General features: G+C 59.6%; 1 protein-coding gene across 2 annotated transcripts in view; it reads left to right on the forward strand.

Moving 5' to 3' along the window:
* SPATS2 (spermatogenesis associated serine rich 2) overlaps positions 1 to 16,696 on the forward strand; it is a 27,949-nt gene extending 11,253 nt beyond the window's left edge. For both annotated transcript variants that reach the window (XM_074929708.1, XM_074929709.1), the window contains exons 3-13: positions 3,307 to 3,386; positions 3,668 to 3,776; positions 5,084 to 5,133; positions 6,290 to 6,548; positions 6,810 to 7,022; positions 8,147 to 8,282; positions 13,079 to 13,137; positions 13,626 to 13,735; positions 14,764 to 14,866; positions 15,427 to 15,623; positions 15,743 to 16,696. In XM_074929708.1, coding sequence (XP_074785809.1) covers positions 3,307 to 3,386; positions 3,668 to 3,776; positions 5,084 to 5,133; positions 6,290 to 6,548; positions 6,810 to 7,022; positions 8,147 to 8,282; positions 13,079 to 13,137; positions 13,626 to 13,735; positions 14,764 to 14,866; positions 15,427 to 15,623; positions 15,743 to 15,964 — 1,538 coding nt within the window. In that variant the 3' untranslated portion in view covers positions 15,965 to 16,696. The remainder of the gene's footprint in view (positions 1 to 3,306; positions 3,387 to 3,667; positions 3,777 to 5,083; positions 5,134 to 6,289; positions 6,549 to 6,809; positions 7,023 to 8,146; positions 8,283 to 13,078; positions 13,138 to 13,625; positions 13,736 to 14,763; positions 14,867 to 15,426; positions 15,624 to 15,742) is intronic.
* Positions 16,697 to 16,726: the final 30 nt, after the last annotated feature.

The following is a 16,726-nucleotide window of genomic DNA, read 5'->3' on the forward strand; positions in this document are numbered from 1 at the left end:
ATGCAGCCGGGGGGTCTGTTGGCTTCAGGCTCAGAGCCTGGCGCCCCGGGAGCCGGCAAACCACAGAGAGCTCCCGCGGGGGGAGTCTCTCAAGCAGCCCTTTTTCCAGAAATCCTGATTTTTGAGGGTTTTCCCCCCGCCCCCCGCTCAGTGTCTGTGGGCGCTGCGGTGTGACGGTCTGACTGCAGGCGCAGAGCGACAGGGTAGTGATACTGTGGCTCCTCTCCCCCGTCCTGAGAAGGTGCATTAATTCCTGTCCAGTCACCTCTGCAGTCCTGGGCACGGGCACCTCCGGTTCTCCCCGCGCAGGGGCTGCGGAAGACGCTGTAATTAGAGCAAATTGGAGATGCTCCGCGCGAGCAGCGAGGTGCCATTTCTTTAAGAGCTTTTTATTCCACATTAGCCGAGGTCTCCCACGCTATTCCTGGGAGAGCCGGCGCGGTTACCGTTGACCTGAAAAGCCACAGAGTCTATAAATGTTTCACGGTTTGACTGAATCTTGATTGCAGAGCACTTTAAATGAATATGCTGTCCAGTTCCCCGCAGCCTGCGAGTGTCCTGGCCGGGGCGGGAGGACAAACCTGACGTTTAGAGCAGGATTTTTTAAATTATTATTATTTCATACACTATTTTACTGTGCAAACTTTCCGTGCGCTGGCACGTGGGTGTGGTGGGGACGAAGCGCCGGATGGGTTTGGAGGAGCTGGGTGCAAACACGTCACCGCGCTCTGAGCCAGTCTGGGGAGGGCTCAGGGTGGTGATTTTATTCTCCAAAGCTGCCCGCTGTGGCTCAGAAGCGAGCCAGGACTCGGCTGGGCTTGACTCAGGGGCTTGAGGGGGGGAATGGTGGCCCCTGTTTTGACTTCCTCGAGGTGTCAGGTGTGAAGTTGTTTTATTTCCTGTGTCCTGGGAAAGGGGGGAGGCATTTGTTAGATCCGTAGTTTTAATTCTTGCACGTGTGTTGTACAGAAAGGGCTGATTTAGCGGAGGTACGGGAGGAGCAGATTGATATTTAGTGGGGTGAATTCATCCTGGCATCGTTAGTGTTTCTGTTTAAGAGATCCTGTGTTGTTTAGTCCAATAAACAGCACAGAAACACAAAAGTAAACGATTTGGGATGAATGATTTCTTGCCGCCTCGTTTTTCTGGAGGAAGCAGTGACGAACGGAGAAGCAATTAAAGGCCGTTGGCGTCGTCTCGGGGGTTTATCACATCAACTCGACAGGGCAGCGCTGCTCGGGGTGTGTTTGAGAGCAGCAGAGACCGGGCTGAGCGTCTGCCTGACCCGGCATGTCAGACATGACAGGCCAAGCCTGAGCCCTGGCTTTGGGAAGGAGCTTCCCTTTCCCACGAGGTTGTTAATTCAGAAAATCTCGGAAGTCGCTGGCGGCCGCCAGATTTCTGTCCACGTGGGCACGAGCATTTTAAATTCTGTCCCTTCTTGCTGTCGCGGGAGACCCGAGCGCCGGCAGCTCTTCTAACGATGCTCGGCAGAGTCTCCGTCGCATAATTTTTGCATGATAAACATTTTAACACCGGGAGGACTTGGGCTGTAGCGAAGAGACTGGAATCTGGAGAAGCGACTCGGAGCGAGGTGCCAAGGTCAGTCCCCTGTAAGGCCGAGCACAAGTGGAGTCGTGGGCCAGGGATGGGATTGAGTGGCTGAAAATGTGCTGCATGGGGGAGCCGAACTTCATCTTTCCTGGCACCTGGGTCCTTGGTGGCTGCTCTGCAATGAAGATTTTGAAAAAAGATTGCTAATTCTCACTCGGTGATGGGAGTCTGAAAGCCATTTACAAGATTAAGGACTAGAAAGTTGGTAACTCGAACTTCTCTGAGCTCGGGAAACTTGAGAAAATCTTGCTCATGGGGCTGAAACGGGTAAGGATAGCGGGAGGAAGAATTTAACCGTTCATCTGTAGCCTTAATAAGAGGCTGACCTTTCCATCATGTTCACAATTCTGTCACTGCATTTGGAGGCATCTCGGTTTAAATGCTACATCAATGTCTGGGAACCGCGGAAGTCAATGGTGTGTCTCAAAATCGCGTTCGAGTTATTTAGAGGAGGTGAGGGAAAGAACATGAATCAGCAGCTTGGAATATCAGCTGAGCTAACGCGGAAAGGGCAGGGACCGCGCGCGCGGCCCCGCAGAGCGCCCGGGCCTCTTGGAAATGTCCCTTCCCCTGGGCAGGCCCCAAAGCTGCCGGGCAGCAGCGGCTGTAGAAACACACCCCCCCACCCCCCGAGCAGAATCGGGGGGGTCTTGTGCTTCCCTGGCTCCGTGCTGGGCCCGAGGCGTCAAAGACCCGCGAGCAGACGCCCTCGGAGGGGATCTGGGCTTGTGCACGTGTGGGACCTCCCTGGGAGGGGGTCGGTGACGCGCTGAAAACCCCCGGGGTCCTGCCCGGGGATGCCTGTTCCTCCCGAGAACAAATGCGGCGAAAATACCGGTTTGAGGAGTGGTTCTGTCACGGTAAAACACGTCCGTGACCAGCTGTAGCCCTTTTCCTGAAATTCAGCCTGCTCGGACCTCTGGCAGGAAAAATCAAGGGCGACTTTGTGATGCCAGGCACCCGTGAGCATCTCTCGGTGGAACGGGAGGGCCTGCAGATTTATGTGACCTTTGCTCGCTGGCAGGGAGCGAACCTGTTGGTGATGGCTGTCTCAATTATGGGTCTCTTTTGGAACATCGAAGCATTACCTTGGAGATCATCGCTGGCAGGGAACACAAGCTGCTGGATCTTCAAACCCATTTATCAGTCTGCTTGCCACTTGTATCTCCAGGTGGAGGAAATTGTGAACCACACTGCTGGAAGGCTCTGGCGCTTTTGTTAACTCTTTATTGCTGGGCTCAGGCGAAGGGAGTGGAGGAGCGGTGCTGGTCCGCTCGGCCTCAGCACCCTCCTGACTCCCGCCAGCCCTGCTGGGACTCGTGGGTTTCGCCTTGGGGTTTTGCTCCCTGGTTGGTTGGTTTAAACTGACCCGGAGCTGAGGAGTGAATCGGCTTCTCGAGTTCCGGGTGGGTGGTGGGGGCACTGGGAAACCAGATTCAGTCGGGGTTACCTGGCTGAGGAGAATCTGGTGCTGAACCGGGGCTGGGATTGTGTCCGGTTCCCCCGCAGTAGCTGCTCAGCCTCTGCTGCCCCTCCGGCAGGACGAGCCAGCGCACGCCGCACGTTTGTAGGATTTCAATTTTCTCCTTGGCAAAGTAACAGCTCGGAGCTGACCTCTTGCTTCGTATCTTTCTAAATGTCTCCCGGTGCCTGTTGTTCAGAAGAGAGCTTCCCTCTCCTTTGTCTCCACAGATCCGTCTGGGTTTATTTTTGATGTGCAGTCCAATACTGTGATGGCCCAAGGAGGAACCTTTGAAAACATGAAGGAGAAGGTAAATGTGTCTTCTGAGACTTTAACTCACCACGTGCCATGGAAGAGCTCGTGAACGCTGTATCTTCATCTCCTCTCTGAGATGAAATATGTTTCTGTCCGGGAGCTAACTGCAGCTCTGTCAAAAGCAAAATTTTATTCAGGCTAAATCGTCCTGGCACATTAAAGTTTTATAAGGAAGTCATCGGTGACGGTTTTTCGACTGCTTGCGGAAGGGTTGCTCTAGGCTCCTTGTGGGATCAAGCAAATGGTTTACGTGTCACCCCCTTTCCTTCCCTCTAGATCAGCGCCGTGCGCGCGATCGTCCCCAACAGGAGCAACAACGAGATTGTCCTCGTGCTGCAGCATTTTGACAACTGCGTGGACAAAACAGTGCAAGCCTTCATGGAAGGTAACGGCGGCCGGCTGCTGGGCGGGGTTTGCGGCTTCGTGACTCCTGTGTACCACGTGTACTCGGCCATCGAGTGACTCGAGCGTGGCCGGAGAAGGGCAACGGAGCTGGGGCAGGGTCTGGAGCACAGGTCTGCTGGGGAGCGGCTGGGGGAACTGGGGGGGTTCAGTCTGGAGAAGAGGAGGCTGAGGGGAGACCTCCTGGCCCTCTGCAACTCCCTGCCAGGAGGGGGCAGAGAGGGGGGATGAGTCTCTGGAGCCAAGGAGCCAGCGCCAGGCCCCGAGGGAATGGCCTCAAGCTGCCCAGGGCAGGGTCAGGCTGGCTCTGAGGAAGGATTTCTGTGCAGAAGGGGCTGTTGGGCGTTGGAATGGGCTGCCCAGGGCAGGGGGGAGTCCCCGGGATCCCTGGGGGGGTTGAAGAGTCGGGCTGAGCCAGCGCTGAGGGATCTGGGGCAGTTGGGGGGGGTCTGGGGGAGGGTCATGGTCGGGCTGGAGGAGCTTCAGGGGCTTTTCCAGGCCGGATGGTTCTGTGATACTCGGACGGGCCCGCTCCAGGAGCAGCCGTAGCAGCGAGTACTCCAGGGAGCAGAAGCTCAAGTAGCTTCTCAGCACGTCCAAGTCCGGGCTCTCTCCACAGAGACAACTGACGGGTGGTTCTTCCCAAGCTGTAGCTGGTGTTTGCCCAACCAGGGGTCAGGGCAGAGATAAGGGTTCGATAGCTCTGTAGATAAAGGAGGTTTGGTTCTCCGTTACAGAAGCTCTGGTCCCTGTGTACAGAACGGGAGTGTCTTCAGCTTCCATAGCTGCTGTTTGTACTTTGAAACCTGCCTGGGGCATCGTCCCCCGGGAGGCAGAGGGCGTCACGGCCCGCTCAGGGTTCCTGACCTTGGAAGAAGCGGCTGTTGCGGGTGACAGCGCCTGTCGCTTCCCAGCTCTCCCCTCCATGCTGGGCGTCCCGGTGGCTCTGGGGAGAGGAGGCAGCAGGTACCTGACCTGGAGGCCCCTGGGGGCTCAGAGCGTCTTCCCGCAGGGCCCCAAGTACCTGCAGTGTGACAGAGCCCGAGAAAAGACTTTTTTTTTTTTTTTTTTCCTGGAAAGAGCCGGCCCTGTGTTGTAAGGGAGTAGCCTGTTCAGCAGGGTGTTCCCAAAGCAAAAATGAAACCGGTGCTTTTATTACATCAACTAAGAGAATTGAAACTTCGCTGCAGGAGGTGTTAGTGCTGGCTCCGGGTGTGGAGGCGCTTCCACGTGACCGGGAAAGCACCGAGTGGTGCCTCGGCCACCGCTCATCGCTGCGTTTTGTTTCAGGCAACGCCAGCGAAGTGCTGAAAGAATGGACTGTAACGGGCAAAAAAAAGGTAACGCCGTTTAAAAATATACTTTGCTAAGGGTTTTTCATCTTTTGGTGTTGAGGATTCGGACTACAGACAACAGTAGGCGTTCCTCACGATTTAGATGGAAAAAAAGCACCAAAGAGCAGAGGCTGGAGCTGATGCAGGGAGGTGGTGGCTGGGTTATCAGCTGCCTCACCGTTCAGGGCCAAGATTTACACGGTAACTCGGCGTGAGTTGCAAACGCCGTCACCTCGCCACGTTTGCATTTCATTTAATTGTCAGGCACGTTGTGTCCAACGTAGCATCTGAAAAACAGGCTCTAGACTTTCTGTCCTTGCCATCGCTTTTATTCTGCTGACCCTCCCCAGGACCCCTGATCCGCACACGCAGCCCCACACTGAAGTAAATCTTTATCGGGTCCATTTATTTCAGTGGAGCCCTGTAATTCACTGTTCAGATAGTCAGGCTGTTCCATTTTTCATCGGTAACCTTTCGAGCTGAACAGTTGCGTTTAATGCTGAGCTCGGTGGAAATATATTTCTTTGTCACGTAAGCTTTCTCGAGTGTTTTGCCTCGTTCTTTGCCCAGACCTCTGTGAAAGGGTTAAATAAAGATTTGCAAAGTTTCAGTGCTTGATATTATAATATCTAAATCCACCAGGACAAGGATAAAATCATAATTATTCAGGAGGACTCCTCTGAATACGTGAAAAGCACCAGCATGAAATGGAGAGAGGGGAAAAAAAACTGTGGCCGAGGAGCTCCGCGCTGGGGAAGGCAGGAAGTTTGGGCAGAGCCAGGTCTAGCAGCGAGCCCTGGAACTGCCCCATGGCAGCCAGCACCCCCCGAACCACCCGGCCCGTGCTGCGGGGTGCAGCCACACACCCCTCCCCTGCTTTCCCGCGGCCTTCATCCCATAACCACTGCTCCTGTTGGCGCGGCCTGGGAGAGGATAATGTATTCACGCCTCATTAATGCCACTATATCTGTCCTCATTGTTGAATAAATCCCTCCTACTGTTAATAGGATCAACAGCCAGCCTGCCTGAAAAAGCGTTTAATTCAACTACTTTCAGCCAGTAAGCATAAGCTTAATTTTCCCTTCAGGAATTAAGCTCAACTTTTTTTTTTTTTTTTTTTCTCCTCTGTCCCCACTTTGTGCTGTGGATACCTAATCCTTAGAACAAGAAGAAGAAAACCAAACCGAAACCACAAGCTGAGTCGAGCCCTGGCCTCCCAGAGCCCGGGAAAGCGGTGTCAGCTGAAGAGGAGCAGTCGGCCAACTCGGAGAAGGGAGGAATTAACGGTTTCCATGTCAACGGCTGCGCCCACGACACGGAGTCCGTGGACTCGCTCAGCGAAGGTTTGGATGCACTTTCAATTGATGCCAGAGAGCTGGAGGATTGTGAGTCTGCTGCACCAGACATGCCTGATAGAACAGGTTAGTCTCTCTAAAGTAGCCCAGGAGACGGGCACCGAGTGTTGAAAAAGCAGAGGAGCTGCCTCCTGTGTGTTTGGTTTTTTTTTTTTTCCCCCGTTCTTTCTTTGCTTTGGGTCAGCTCTGAGCGCCGAGTTGTGCGCGTGGCTCCTCAGCAGCTCCCCTCGATTCCCAAACTCTTTGTTGTTGTGGCGGAGAGGCGGGCAGCGCTCCCCCTCCTCCTCCTCCTCGCGCTCCCCTTTAAACCGGTGTCCTTTTCCACAGCGGTGCCTCAGCTCCCCAACGGGATAACGGACTGTGACGCCAAGTCGCTCACCGCGCGCCCTTCCCCGAGCCCCTCGTCCCTCCGGCCGCGGCCGGAGCAGAGGAGCGCGAGCAGGTCCCTGTCCAGATCCACCACGAGCCACTCGACTCCCTCCTCGCTGGCCGCGGCGCGGCTGGAGGACGTTCCGCTGTCACCCGCGAACAAGAAGCTGGGTAAGGCCCCGGGGGCCGCGCGGGCAGGGCTGTGCCGGCCGCCTCTCGCCGCCGTGCCGCTGACAGCCGCCGCGCTGAGGCTGGACTTTGATTTTAATGCGAGCCAACGTGCTGCTTGTTATCCGGCCGGGAACTTGCGCTCGTCCCCCTCCTCTCCGCGGCGCGCAGCAGGAATCCTGACAGCGGCTCAGATGTAGCGCCTGGAGCACAAACCCACGTGTGGCACAGGAGCGGGGCAGGACGCGGCCGGTCTCGCTGCATACGTTTAGCCCATTCTTCTCTGAGCCTTTAGGTTGTTTCTCATCTTTTGTGAGAATTTGTCAAAAGGCCAGAAGTTCGGACCGGTCCTGTTACATGAAGTGACAGTCTTCTACTGGATTTTTTTTTTTTTCCCCCCCCCCCCCCTCCTTTTTCACGCGCTTTGTCCACAGCTGAGTTCTTACGATAACAAGTGGGGACAGGAGGGACCTCAGAGACCCCGATTGTGATCGCGGTTGTTGTACTTGGCTCGGGGAGGTGAGGGGTGGGAGTTCACCTCCTCGCTGCACGGGAAGGCTGCGACGAGCCGTTGTTAATGCAGCTTTGGGGGGGGGGCAACCACGCTCCAGCGAGCTCCCGAGAGCGTGGGCGAGGTGGCGAGCCACAGGGACTGACCTTGGCAGCCGTAGCCTGCCCTTTCCTCTCCCGGTTTGGGGAAAGAGCCTTAATTCTAGTGTCCGAGATAATTCCCTTCCCCAGGCAAACAATCATTTTGTATCGTTGAGTGATTACGGTGCGTTGGTCTTGGGAGGAGGCTGCGTTCCACCTGTCCCCGCTCCCCGGCACAAAAGCTGCTCAGAGATGTGTTTCATTTCTCTCGTGTATTTGAAAATGTGGAGGGACGTCCCTGCCCGTAGGAGGAAATTCTCCAAGCCTTGGGAAAACTTTCCCCGAGAAGAAAATCTCTCAGACTGTCCCCACTGAACCGAGTGCCTTTGTAACGGGGAACGGGAAAGAAAAATTTAAAACCAATCAGTGTGTAGTTTTAAAATAAGAGGGGAAAGCCATCTTTAGATTTGTCTCTGCTGGGAGGATTTAGCGGGGTGATTGACGTGGCTGTTTGAGTTCACTCTGTCTCTTGGTAGGTTCTAATATTGAAAAATCAGTGAAGGATCTCCAGCGCTGCACCGTTTCACTGGCTCGGTACCGGGTGGTGGTGAAGGAGGAGATGGATGCTTCCATTAAGAAGATGAAGCAGGTCTTTGCTGAGCTGCAGAGTAGGTAAGTTAAACGCAGGGCCAGAGCCAGGTGTTAAGGCTTAAGACCAATACGTGTGGAATAAGGCCTGAGCTTTCCAGTCAGGGCAGGGCCTTGCTGGGGTTGCCCGACGGCCCCAGGGCTGGGCTGCAGCGCCTGGCAGCTCAGCCTGTCTTAAAGACTAAACCAGAGTCTAAAGTCCTGTACTCCGCAGCTTTGGGAAGCCGCCTCGGTGGGCAGCTTTGCCAGGCCTGGGTTTGAGCTGTCGGCCCACACGTGGACTGGGACGTTAACGGGCTGGTCGAGGCTTTGCTGTGTCCGTCAGGGTCTTTGGACTGCGGCTCCGTGTCCGTACAGGGCGCGTGTCCTGACCAAAAAGCCGTTTTAGACTCGGGTGACACCAGGGACGGGGGAGCTGAGCGGTGGGAGCTCGGCGTGCAGCCCGTGTCTGCTGGAAACATTCACACCTGAAATCTTCAGCTTCTGGCTGAATGTCACACGGGTCTTTTTGGAGGTAGAAGTACACGCCCAGGATCATCCTGTGCAGCATCGCTTCCCCCCTTTTAAGCCGAGCTTTTAATATCATGTTCCCTACGAGTGTAATCAGGTCTTTTTTTAATGAACATCTTTATTGGTTTGGATAAGTGCTTAAAGATGATATTCTGAAAGGCCTAACATCAGATACACGCTCTGTCTTGATTGAGTCTATTACTGAGACATCGTCCTTGGTTATACAAATACGATGCCTTTTGGTACGGAAATATTCATAAGAAACTGCACAGAGAGTTCTTGCCTGAAGTGAGTAACATTTGACAAGGATGCCATCGCGCTGAAGGATTAAAGTAGATCCTTGGCAGACTTGCAAACCCGTGTCAGAAGCTGCCCGTGTCTGGAGAGCGCGTGTGGCCTCCGAGGGTGCAGCGGCGGTGACGTGAGCCCGAGCCTCGTGGCGAGTTTTGCTCCGTGTGGCCCCGCCTGCGCTCGCCCTTGGGTTGAGCTTCGCCCCCAGCGGGTGCTCTCCTGAAGTGAGGGGAGTGCTGTCCCGTAATTCATAAATTAAAGCTAAAAAATTAACTGACAGAAATGTTTAGAGATGACTTTCACACTTTCCTGAGGAGCCTCGGCCACCCTGGAGGGGCCGGGTGAGCGTCCGCGTGCCCTGACCCGCGTTTTGGTGCCTCGCGGTCTCCAGGCCGAGGCTGGAGCTGCGGCGGGGGTGAAGCCGTCGGTGCCTGGGGGGTTTGGAGCCTGAACTCGGGTTTGGGTTGGGGAATATTCCCCCTTTGTTAGTGGCTTTGTCTGCTGAGCCAATCCCCGCACCCATTCAGCGGCGTCGCTGCGTACGGGGGGGGGGTTTGTCGTGACGGTTTTTGTTTTGTGCCTCCATCCAGTTACAACATCTGTAAAAGCCTCTCCCTGCTATGGAGAGCTTTTGGCTAACGTGTCTGGCTCCGCAGAAGTAATTCCTCGCCCTTTGACTCGCGTTATCATCTAGAAAACGCTGGCGTCATCCTCGGAAAGGTTAAAGACCCAAGTCCGGTCCCGCGGCGTGGCTCCGATAAGCCGAGGCGGCGGCGGGCGAAGCAGGACGCGCGGTTCCGGGAGCGGGGAGGGGCGCGGGGGGGGGACCCACCCTGGAGCGGGGCCACCGGGATCCTCCTTTGGCAAATGCCAAGTGGAAGCTGCACAGCAGGACGCCGGCCCTGGGCGGGCGATAAGCGGCGACTCTGCAGCTCCACAGAAAGATCCCCTTCCCTTTTCCCCGGAGCGACGCAGCCGCCGGTGAGCGGAGATGTAAATTGTACCTTCGCATTTTTTTTTTTTTTTTCTTTTTTTCCAACTCCCTTTGTGACCCAGAGAATAATTAGTGCGTTTTTCAGTCCTACAGCACAGGGCAGAATCCGACAGTTAAATCCTCTTGCTGTCTTGCCTCTCCAGCTGGCTTCCTACCAAAGGAAAACCTGGTTTAAAAGCAGGTTTGTTCAGCTGAAACAGGATATTTAAGTAGCAAAGCTTGGACTGGTTTAACCTCTGCCTGTCAGGGCTGCCCTTCAGGCCTCCTTTTAAGCCGTGAGGCTTCCGAGAGTTCTTGACCTTCACCTCCCCTCGCTGGACACGGTGAGGTGTTAGACCCGCGCTCTGCAGGGTGGTGGGGGCGAAGGAGGCGACTCGCGCCGGGTCGTGCCTCTCGCAGTCCCGGGTGAAGACGCAGCCGCCGCTGCTTCGGCTGCTTGTCTGGGAGGATTCGCTCCCCTGGGCTGGAGCTGAGCCAGGGGATCCCGGTAGCCCTTAATTTCCGGAAAATTTTTGCTCTCTGCTGACAGGGAAAGCAGCACGTCACGGGGGGGGGGGGGGAAAAAAAAACAAACCACAAAACATAAACCTCCCCGAGCCTTTGCAGGGTGATGTGGGTGAATTCAACTCCGGGCGTGGGGCAGAGCTGGAGGGTTTTTGCCCTCGTGCCCCGTGGCAGAGCTCCGGGCAGGCTCCCGGCCCCTTGGGTTGCCGTCAGGCTGCGAGATCTGTTCGGTTTCAGCCCTGAGGAAAACCAACCCCAACCCCTCGGGTGCTTGTGCACGGGGCTCTGGTCTCTCAGGCCCAGACACCCGCGGGCGCTGCCCGGCCGGGCCTGGGGGGCACAGCCTGGGCGTTCGTTTATCTCCCGCAGTTACTGATTCATCTGCTTCTCCCTTTTTCCTCCCTTTGCGCCGCTTAAAGATCCCTCTGCGGAGCCCAGCCCCGGGTGGGGGCCGAGGGGCCCTGGGGTCTGGCCCCGGGACAGAGCGGTGGGGTTGGGGGGGGTCTGATCCGCCTCATCGCGCCAACCGCGGGCGAAGCCACTTGACCTCTGTTCCTCAGCCAGCCCGACTGTAAAATTGGGTAAAGGACTCCAGCTGAGCTCCGCCGGGTAAATTAAATCACGGAGAGACGCAAGCTGCGGTCTGTGCCGGGTGCGGGCGTGCAGCCCCGGGCGGCCCCGCTGGGGCGGGTGCTGGCTCCGGCCTGGGTGCTGCGGGGGGAGGCTGGGGGCGAGCTGCCCCCGCCAGGCTCTTCTCCCACTGGAATTAACCATTAAGGCCGCGTTTGCGCCCGTTTTGCCCAGCTGCGGGGGGGGTTCCTGCCGCCGGCGGGGCTCGGGGCAGGAGGCAGCCGGGATCTGCCTCCCCCGGCCCCTCGGCGCGGCAGAGCCAGGCCGAGCCGCTCGGGGGGGGCTGGAAGCGGGGTGAAGGCTTATTAGCGTCGCGTTTGACACGCGTCGTTGTGTTTGTGCGGTTGGGCTGGGAGTGCCTGACCTGGATCAGGCCCCCGCTGTGCTACGAGCAGAAACAATCCCTGCCCTGAAAAGGCGGATGGACAGAGCGATAAATCAACAGAAGAAGCCAAATGTCAAAGCTGCTGTTCAGAGGGAATTGTTTAAATTGATCTCGCCTCGGCCCTCCCCGACACGCGGGAGCGGCGCTTCGAGTTTGCATTTCAGATGCTCCGTGGTTTCCCTTTCAGACGGTCGCTAAAATAAATATTCCTCCCGTTGCCAAGCGAACCTTTCTCGCTGGGAGAAGCGTGTGGTGGGTGTTGAAGGGCTGATACCTCCGAGTACGGCCCCGTGTCCGGGCTGCGAGTCTCCTACAGCCCCGCGCGCGGGGGGAGGATGCCGCTCGTGTGAGGCAGGAACCGAAACCCCGCGACCGGGCCAGGGCCGAGCGCGCGCGGGCGACCCGCGGCAGAGCGGGGCTGAGGCCGCTGCCGGCGTCGCGGGGGGGAAGCACAAAAAAAGCCTTTGCGGGGGGGTGGGGGGGTTCTGCAAGGCTCCGGGTTCCTCCTGGCGGAGAACAGAGCAGCGACCAGCGCCTGCCCCTGTCCGGACTGGGAGGACTGGTGTCGCCTCTCCTGCTTGCGCTGTAACCCCGGTGTGCACGTCTGCAGGGGCACGAGCCCTCTGCGGGCCTGCGCGCCGCGGTTACGGGGCTCGGGGGCTCGGGGTGCTCTCCCTTCGCCCGGGGCGCCCGATAGCCTCGGTTTGTTAAATTTGGCCCAGCGGCAGCCGCGTGGCTCTGCTTGCCTCGAGGCCGCCATGCCGGGGGGAGTTGTGCTCTCGTGGCAACAGACACACTCGAGGCTCTGCGGGCGAGCGGAGACGCTTCGCTGTCCCCCGCTCAGGTGTCCCCTCCGCGCCCCAAAAAACTCCCGGGGCTGCAGGAGACTCCCGGCTCGGGGCCGTTGGCTCCGGGTGTCCCGGTGCCCGCGGCCGGGAGGGGGGTCCCGCGGCCCCGGGGGGATCCGCAGGGCACGCGCCTCCCCGAAAGCACCAGAACTGGGGTGGCTGGATGAGCGGGGCCGGTTTGGTGTAAATGTGGGGGTGTAAGAGCAGCGCGCTGCAGGCGGGTGCTTTCCCCTGAGCTCCTCGTCCTGCCCCGCCGTCAGTTCGGCCTCGTCGCTCGGTCAGACGTCCTGCCCGGGTTCCTTCGGTGACAAAGTCCGGCAGCGTGTGACACCGCGGCGGCCGCTCCGTCCCCCCTCGCCAAGGTGGCCCCGGCTGCGGCGGGGTGAGGTGACCGTGTCACCGTGTCCCCGCGCTGAGCCCGGCCTGGGCAGGCCAGAGCACCCGCCAAGCCGGCCCCAGCTCCTCGGGCGAAGAACAAAGCCGGGCCCGGAGCGGCTCAGCGAAGTCCTGCCGCCATCTGCCGGTCCCTGCCCGGCGCCGGGCCCCGCCGCTGGGCACATCCCCTCCTTCTCTTTGTTTAATACTAAATAATACTAAATCTCTTCCCTTTCTCCATTTTTTTTTTTTTTTTTTTTTTTTTGGTTATTCCCCCCCCCAGCCTGATGGATCGTGAGGTGGCGTTACTGGCCGAAATGGACAAAGTGAAAGCAGAAGCAAGTAAGACTCTGCCTTTGTACCAGCGAGCGGGTGTTGCTGTGCTCCCCGGGACACCCCAGCCCCCCCGGGACACCCCCCCGGGCAGATTCCTGCCCCCGACCCCTTCGCGTCGTTCCCAGACCCGCGGCTGCCAGCCCTGTTCATCACCACTGGATGAGTTTTGCACCCTCTGAAGCTGGGGGGGGGGGCTGTTCCCCAAACCTCAGTGTTCACGGGGAGGTGGGAAACGAGTCCCGGGGACCCCCCCGCCAGCTGCTCCGGGCCCCACCGCTTTGGGGGTGTCGAGGCAGCGGCTGGGGGGAGCAGCAGAGCTCGTGTCGAGCCCCTCGTCGGCTCCCAGCTCAGGTTCTGTTTGTCTGGAGACATAAATAGGAGCGGGGGGGCTGCTGTGCAGCTGGCACAGAGCTGGGGGGGCTCGGGGGGGGCTGGTCTCGCTCTGGGTGGCCCCGTTCCGTGTGGGCGCTGCCTGAGCGCGGGCCGGTTTCCAGTGGAAATCCTGGTGAGCCGGCAGAAGAAGGCAGAAGCCCTGAAGAAGCTGACGGACGTGGCCGTGCGCATGTCGGAGGAGCAGCTGGTCGAGCTCAGAGCCGACATCAAGGTGAGCGGAGCTTTCCCCCGACCCCCCCGCCCCGGGGACCCCCCCCTCAGCGCCGCCCGGCCCCGGGTTCCCGCCCCGAGCAGCCGAGTCCCCGATCTGCTGAGGAAATCAAACGGTTCGTTTATCCGACGTGCGGAGCCGGGAGCCCCGAGGAGGGACCCCCCACCCCCAATCCTGCCCCCCCCCAGTCCGCTCACGCCGCCCGGGGCCGGGCCCGTCCTTCGGGCCCCTGGGCTCCCCCTTTCCCGGTCTCCAGGCTCGCAGAGCCACCTCAGAATTATTCCCTCGCTCCGGAGCGCGGCGTTCGCTGCGGGATTCGAGGGGCTCCGTCTCCCAGCGCTGGTTTTATCAGAGTTTTCCCTCTGGGACAGCTCTTGCCGCCCGAAGCTTCGACTCCCTCCGCTGTAAATCCTCGCGGTTCCCGGCAGAAATGCACCTTTTTTATAACCGTCGGGGTTTCCGACACTTCCGAACGCAATTCTGCGTTGTGTTGAGGTTTCCCTTGCGCCCGCAGCTCTCGAATGCAGCGGGATCGGGGGGGGGCGGGGGGGCACCTCCTCTTGAATCTTAATCTCAAATAATTTTATTTTGTAAAACGCCGACTTCAGCCACCAGCTGCTCGCCCCTTAACCCCGGCTCGACCCCGCTCCGAGACGCCCCCCCCGAACCCCCCCGCAGCCGCTCGGGGTGAAATCACATCAGCTCAGCTGGGGTTTGAAAACCAGAAGTGCTCAGAATCCCGTTGCCCCGGGGCTGATTTTGTGCCCCGGGGGGGGGAGCGGAGCTGCCCTTGGACTCCGTTAACGGGGGGTGAGGCTGCGCCTGGGCCGAAAAAAAAATCTGCTTTTCCGTTTCCAGTTTCCACCCGCCGCTGTCCAGCTGCCTCCTCACCAACATTTTTTTATTTTTTTTTTTCCGAGCAGCACCCACCTCGCCCGCCTGTTCCTGGGCTGGAAAGGGGGGGTTTTACCCCCCCCCAACCCCATTTTGTTCTGAATTAACGCGTTTGTTCTGCCTTTTCCCCGAAGCACTTCGTGAGCGAGCGGAAGTACGACGAGGACCTGGGCCGGGTGGCGCGGTTCACCTGCGACCTCGAGGCGCTGAAGAGGAGCATCGCGGCCTTCGGCCAAGGTCAGCCCCAAACCTGCCCCCCCACCCCTCCACCTGCCCCCCCACCCCTCCACCTGCCCCCCAACCCCCTCCACCTGCCCCCCAACCCCTCCACCTGCCCCCCCACCCCTCCACCTGCCCCCCCAACCCTTCCACCTGCCCCCCCAACCCTTCCACCTGCCCCCCAACCCCTCCACCTGCCCCCCCAACCCCTCCACCTGCCCCCCCAACCCCTCCACCTGCCCCCCCAACCCCTCCACCTGCCCCCCAACCCTTCCACCTGCCCCCCCACCCTTCCACCTGCCCCCCCACCCTTCCACCTGCCCCCCCACCCTTCCACCTGCCCCCCCACCCTTCCACCTGCCCCCCCAACCCCTCCATCTGCCCCCCAACCCTTTCACCTGCCCCCCCACCCCTCCACCTGCCCCCCGAGACGGGGCAGCGCAGCGAGGAGCCGGCCCTGCCCTCCTGCCGCAGCGCTGGGGGGGCTGCACCCCTTCCCTCACCCCGTTGTCCCCTCGGAGCCCCCAGCTCCAGGCCCCCCCCGCTCCGCACACCCATTTTGGGTGTTTCTCTCGCAGTTTCCCACCCCAAGAACAGCTACTCCAGCCGCTCGCGGTGCAGCTCCGTGGCGGCCGCTTCGCTCAGCGGCTCCAGCGCGACGTCGGCCCCCGCCTGTGCCTCCGCCCCCCCCCCGAGCCTCCCCGCGGCCCCCAAGAAGCCCCCGGACGCGGCGGGGGGCAACGCGGGCGGCCGCCCCCCCCAGCCGGCGCGAGAGGTAACAGGGCGGGGGGAGCGTGGGGGGTTTGGCGGGGTTTTGCTTCTTAATTCCAACCTCCCCGGCCTGGGGGGGGTCACGCTCACTCACCTGCCCCCCCCCCCCCTTCTCTGTTCCAGGTTTCGCAGGGGAACAGGAGAGCGGGAGCGGGGCCCCGGGCCCAGCGTCACATCGGCCCCCCCGGCCGCTCCGCCACCCGCCCCCGCGCCCCCCCCGGCCGGCAGAGCCCCCCCCGGGCCCCCCCGGCCGGCAGCCCCGGCCCCCCCGCCCCCCCCACAGAGCCCAAGGGGCTCCCCCAGCGCAAGCCCAGAGCCAGTCGCCAGGAGGGAGCCAACTCCTGAGAGATGGGGGGGCCCGTGTGTTCCCCCCCCCGCAGCCCCGGGGCTGTGTGCCCCCCCCGGGGTCCTGCCCCCCCCAGCCCTGGCCCCGCTGCCAGCGCCGGCCCGGAGGCGGCTCCTCGCTGCGACACTGACGAAGGAAAGTTTACACTTCTCATTTTTTGTGCCATTTTTTTTTTTTCTGCCCCCTCCTTCCCCCCCCCCCTCATTTTTCTCCTGCCTGTGCCCCCCCCCCCCTCCTCCTTCATCCTCCTCCTCCTCTTCCTCCCCACAACCCCCACTCCCCAGCAGCTGCTGCCCAAAATCCACTCCCAAGGCTCATGTTTTTTTTCGTCCGCGCCTCCTGCTGGCAGCGAGGACGAGTGTTGGGGCCTGGGGGGGGCTGGGGGTGCCCCCCCCCGGGCCAGGCAGGACTCTGACACCCCCCCAATGACACTCTTGCATTGGGGATTTTCTTTAATCCCTTTTCCAGCTCTTTTTTTTTTTCTCCCTTAATTAAATTCCAGCAATACCAATCAGCGGCCCTTCCCGGGGGGGGGGCGGCAGCAGGCAGAACCACCGTCGTGGTCAATCCCCAACTGCAGCTTCCTGGGGGGCTCCTGGTCTTTGCCCCCCCCCCCCCTCACCCCGACTTTTTAGGGCGGGGGGGGGGGGGGTGTTGTTTCTTTCCCTCTTTTTGACTTAAACTTCTCCGGAGTTGGTTGAACAAATGAAATAAATCAAACCCAACTTTGAGCTTTCGACACTCTGACGTTTTCTGTGGCA

This window comes from Athene noctua, chromosome 30 (genome assembly GCF_965140245.1).
Source record: "Athene noctua chromosome 30, bAthNoc1.hap1.1, whole genome shotgun sequence".
In the NCBI taxonomy this organism is placed as follows: Eukaryota; Metazoa; Chordata; class Aves; order Strigiformes; family Strigidae; genus Athene; species Athene noctua.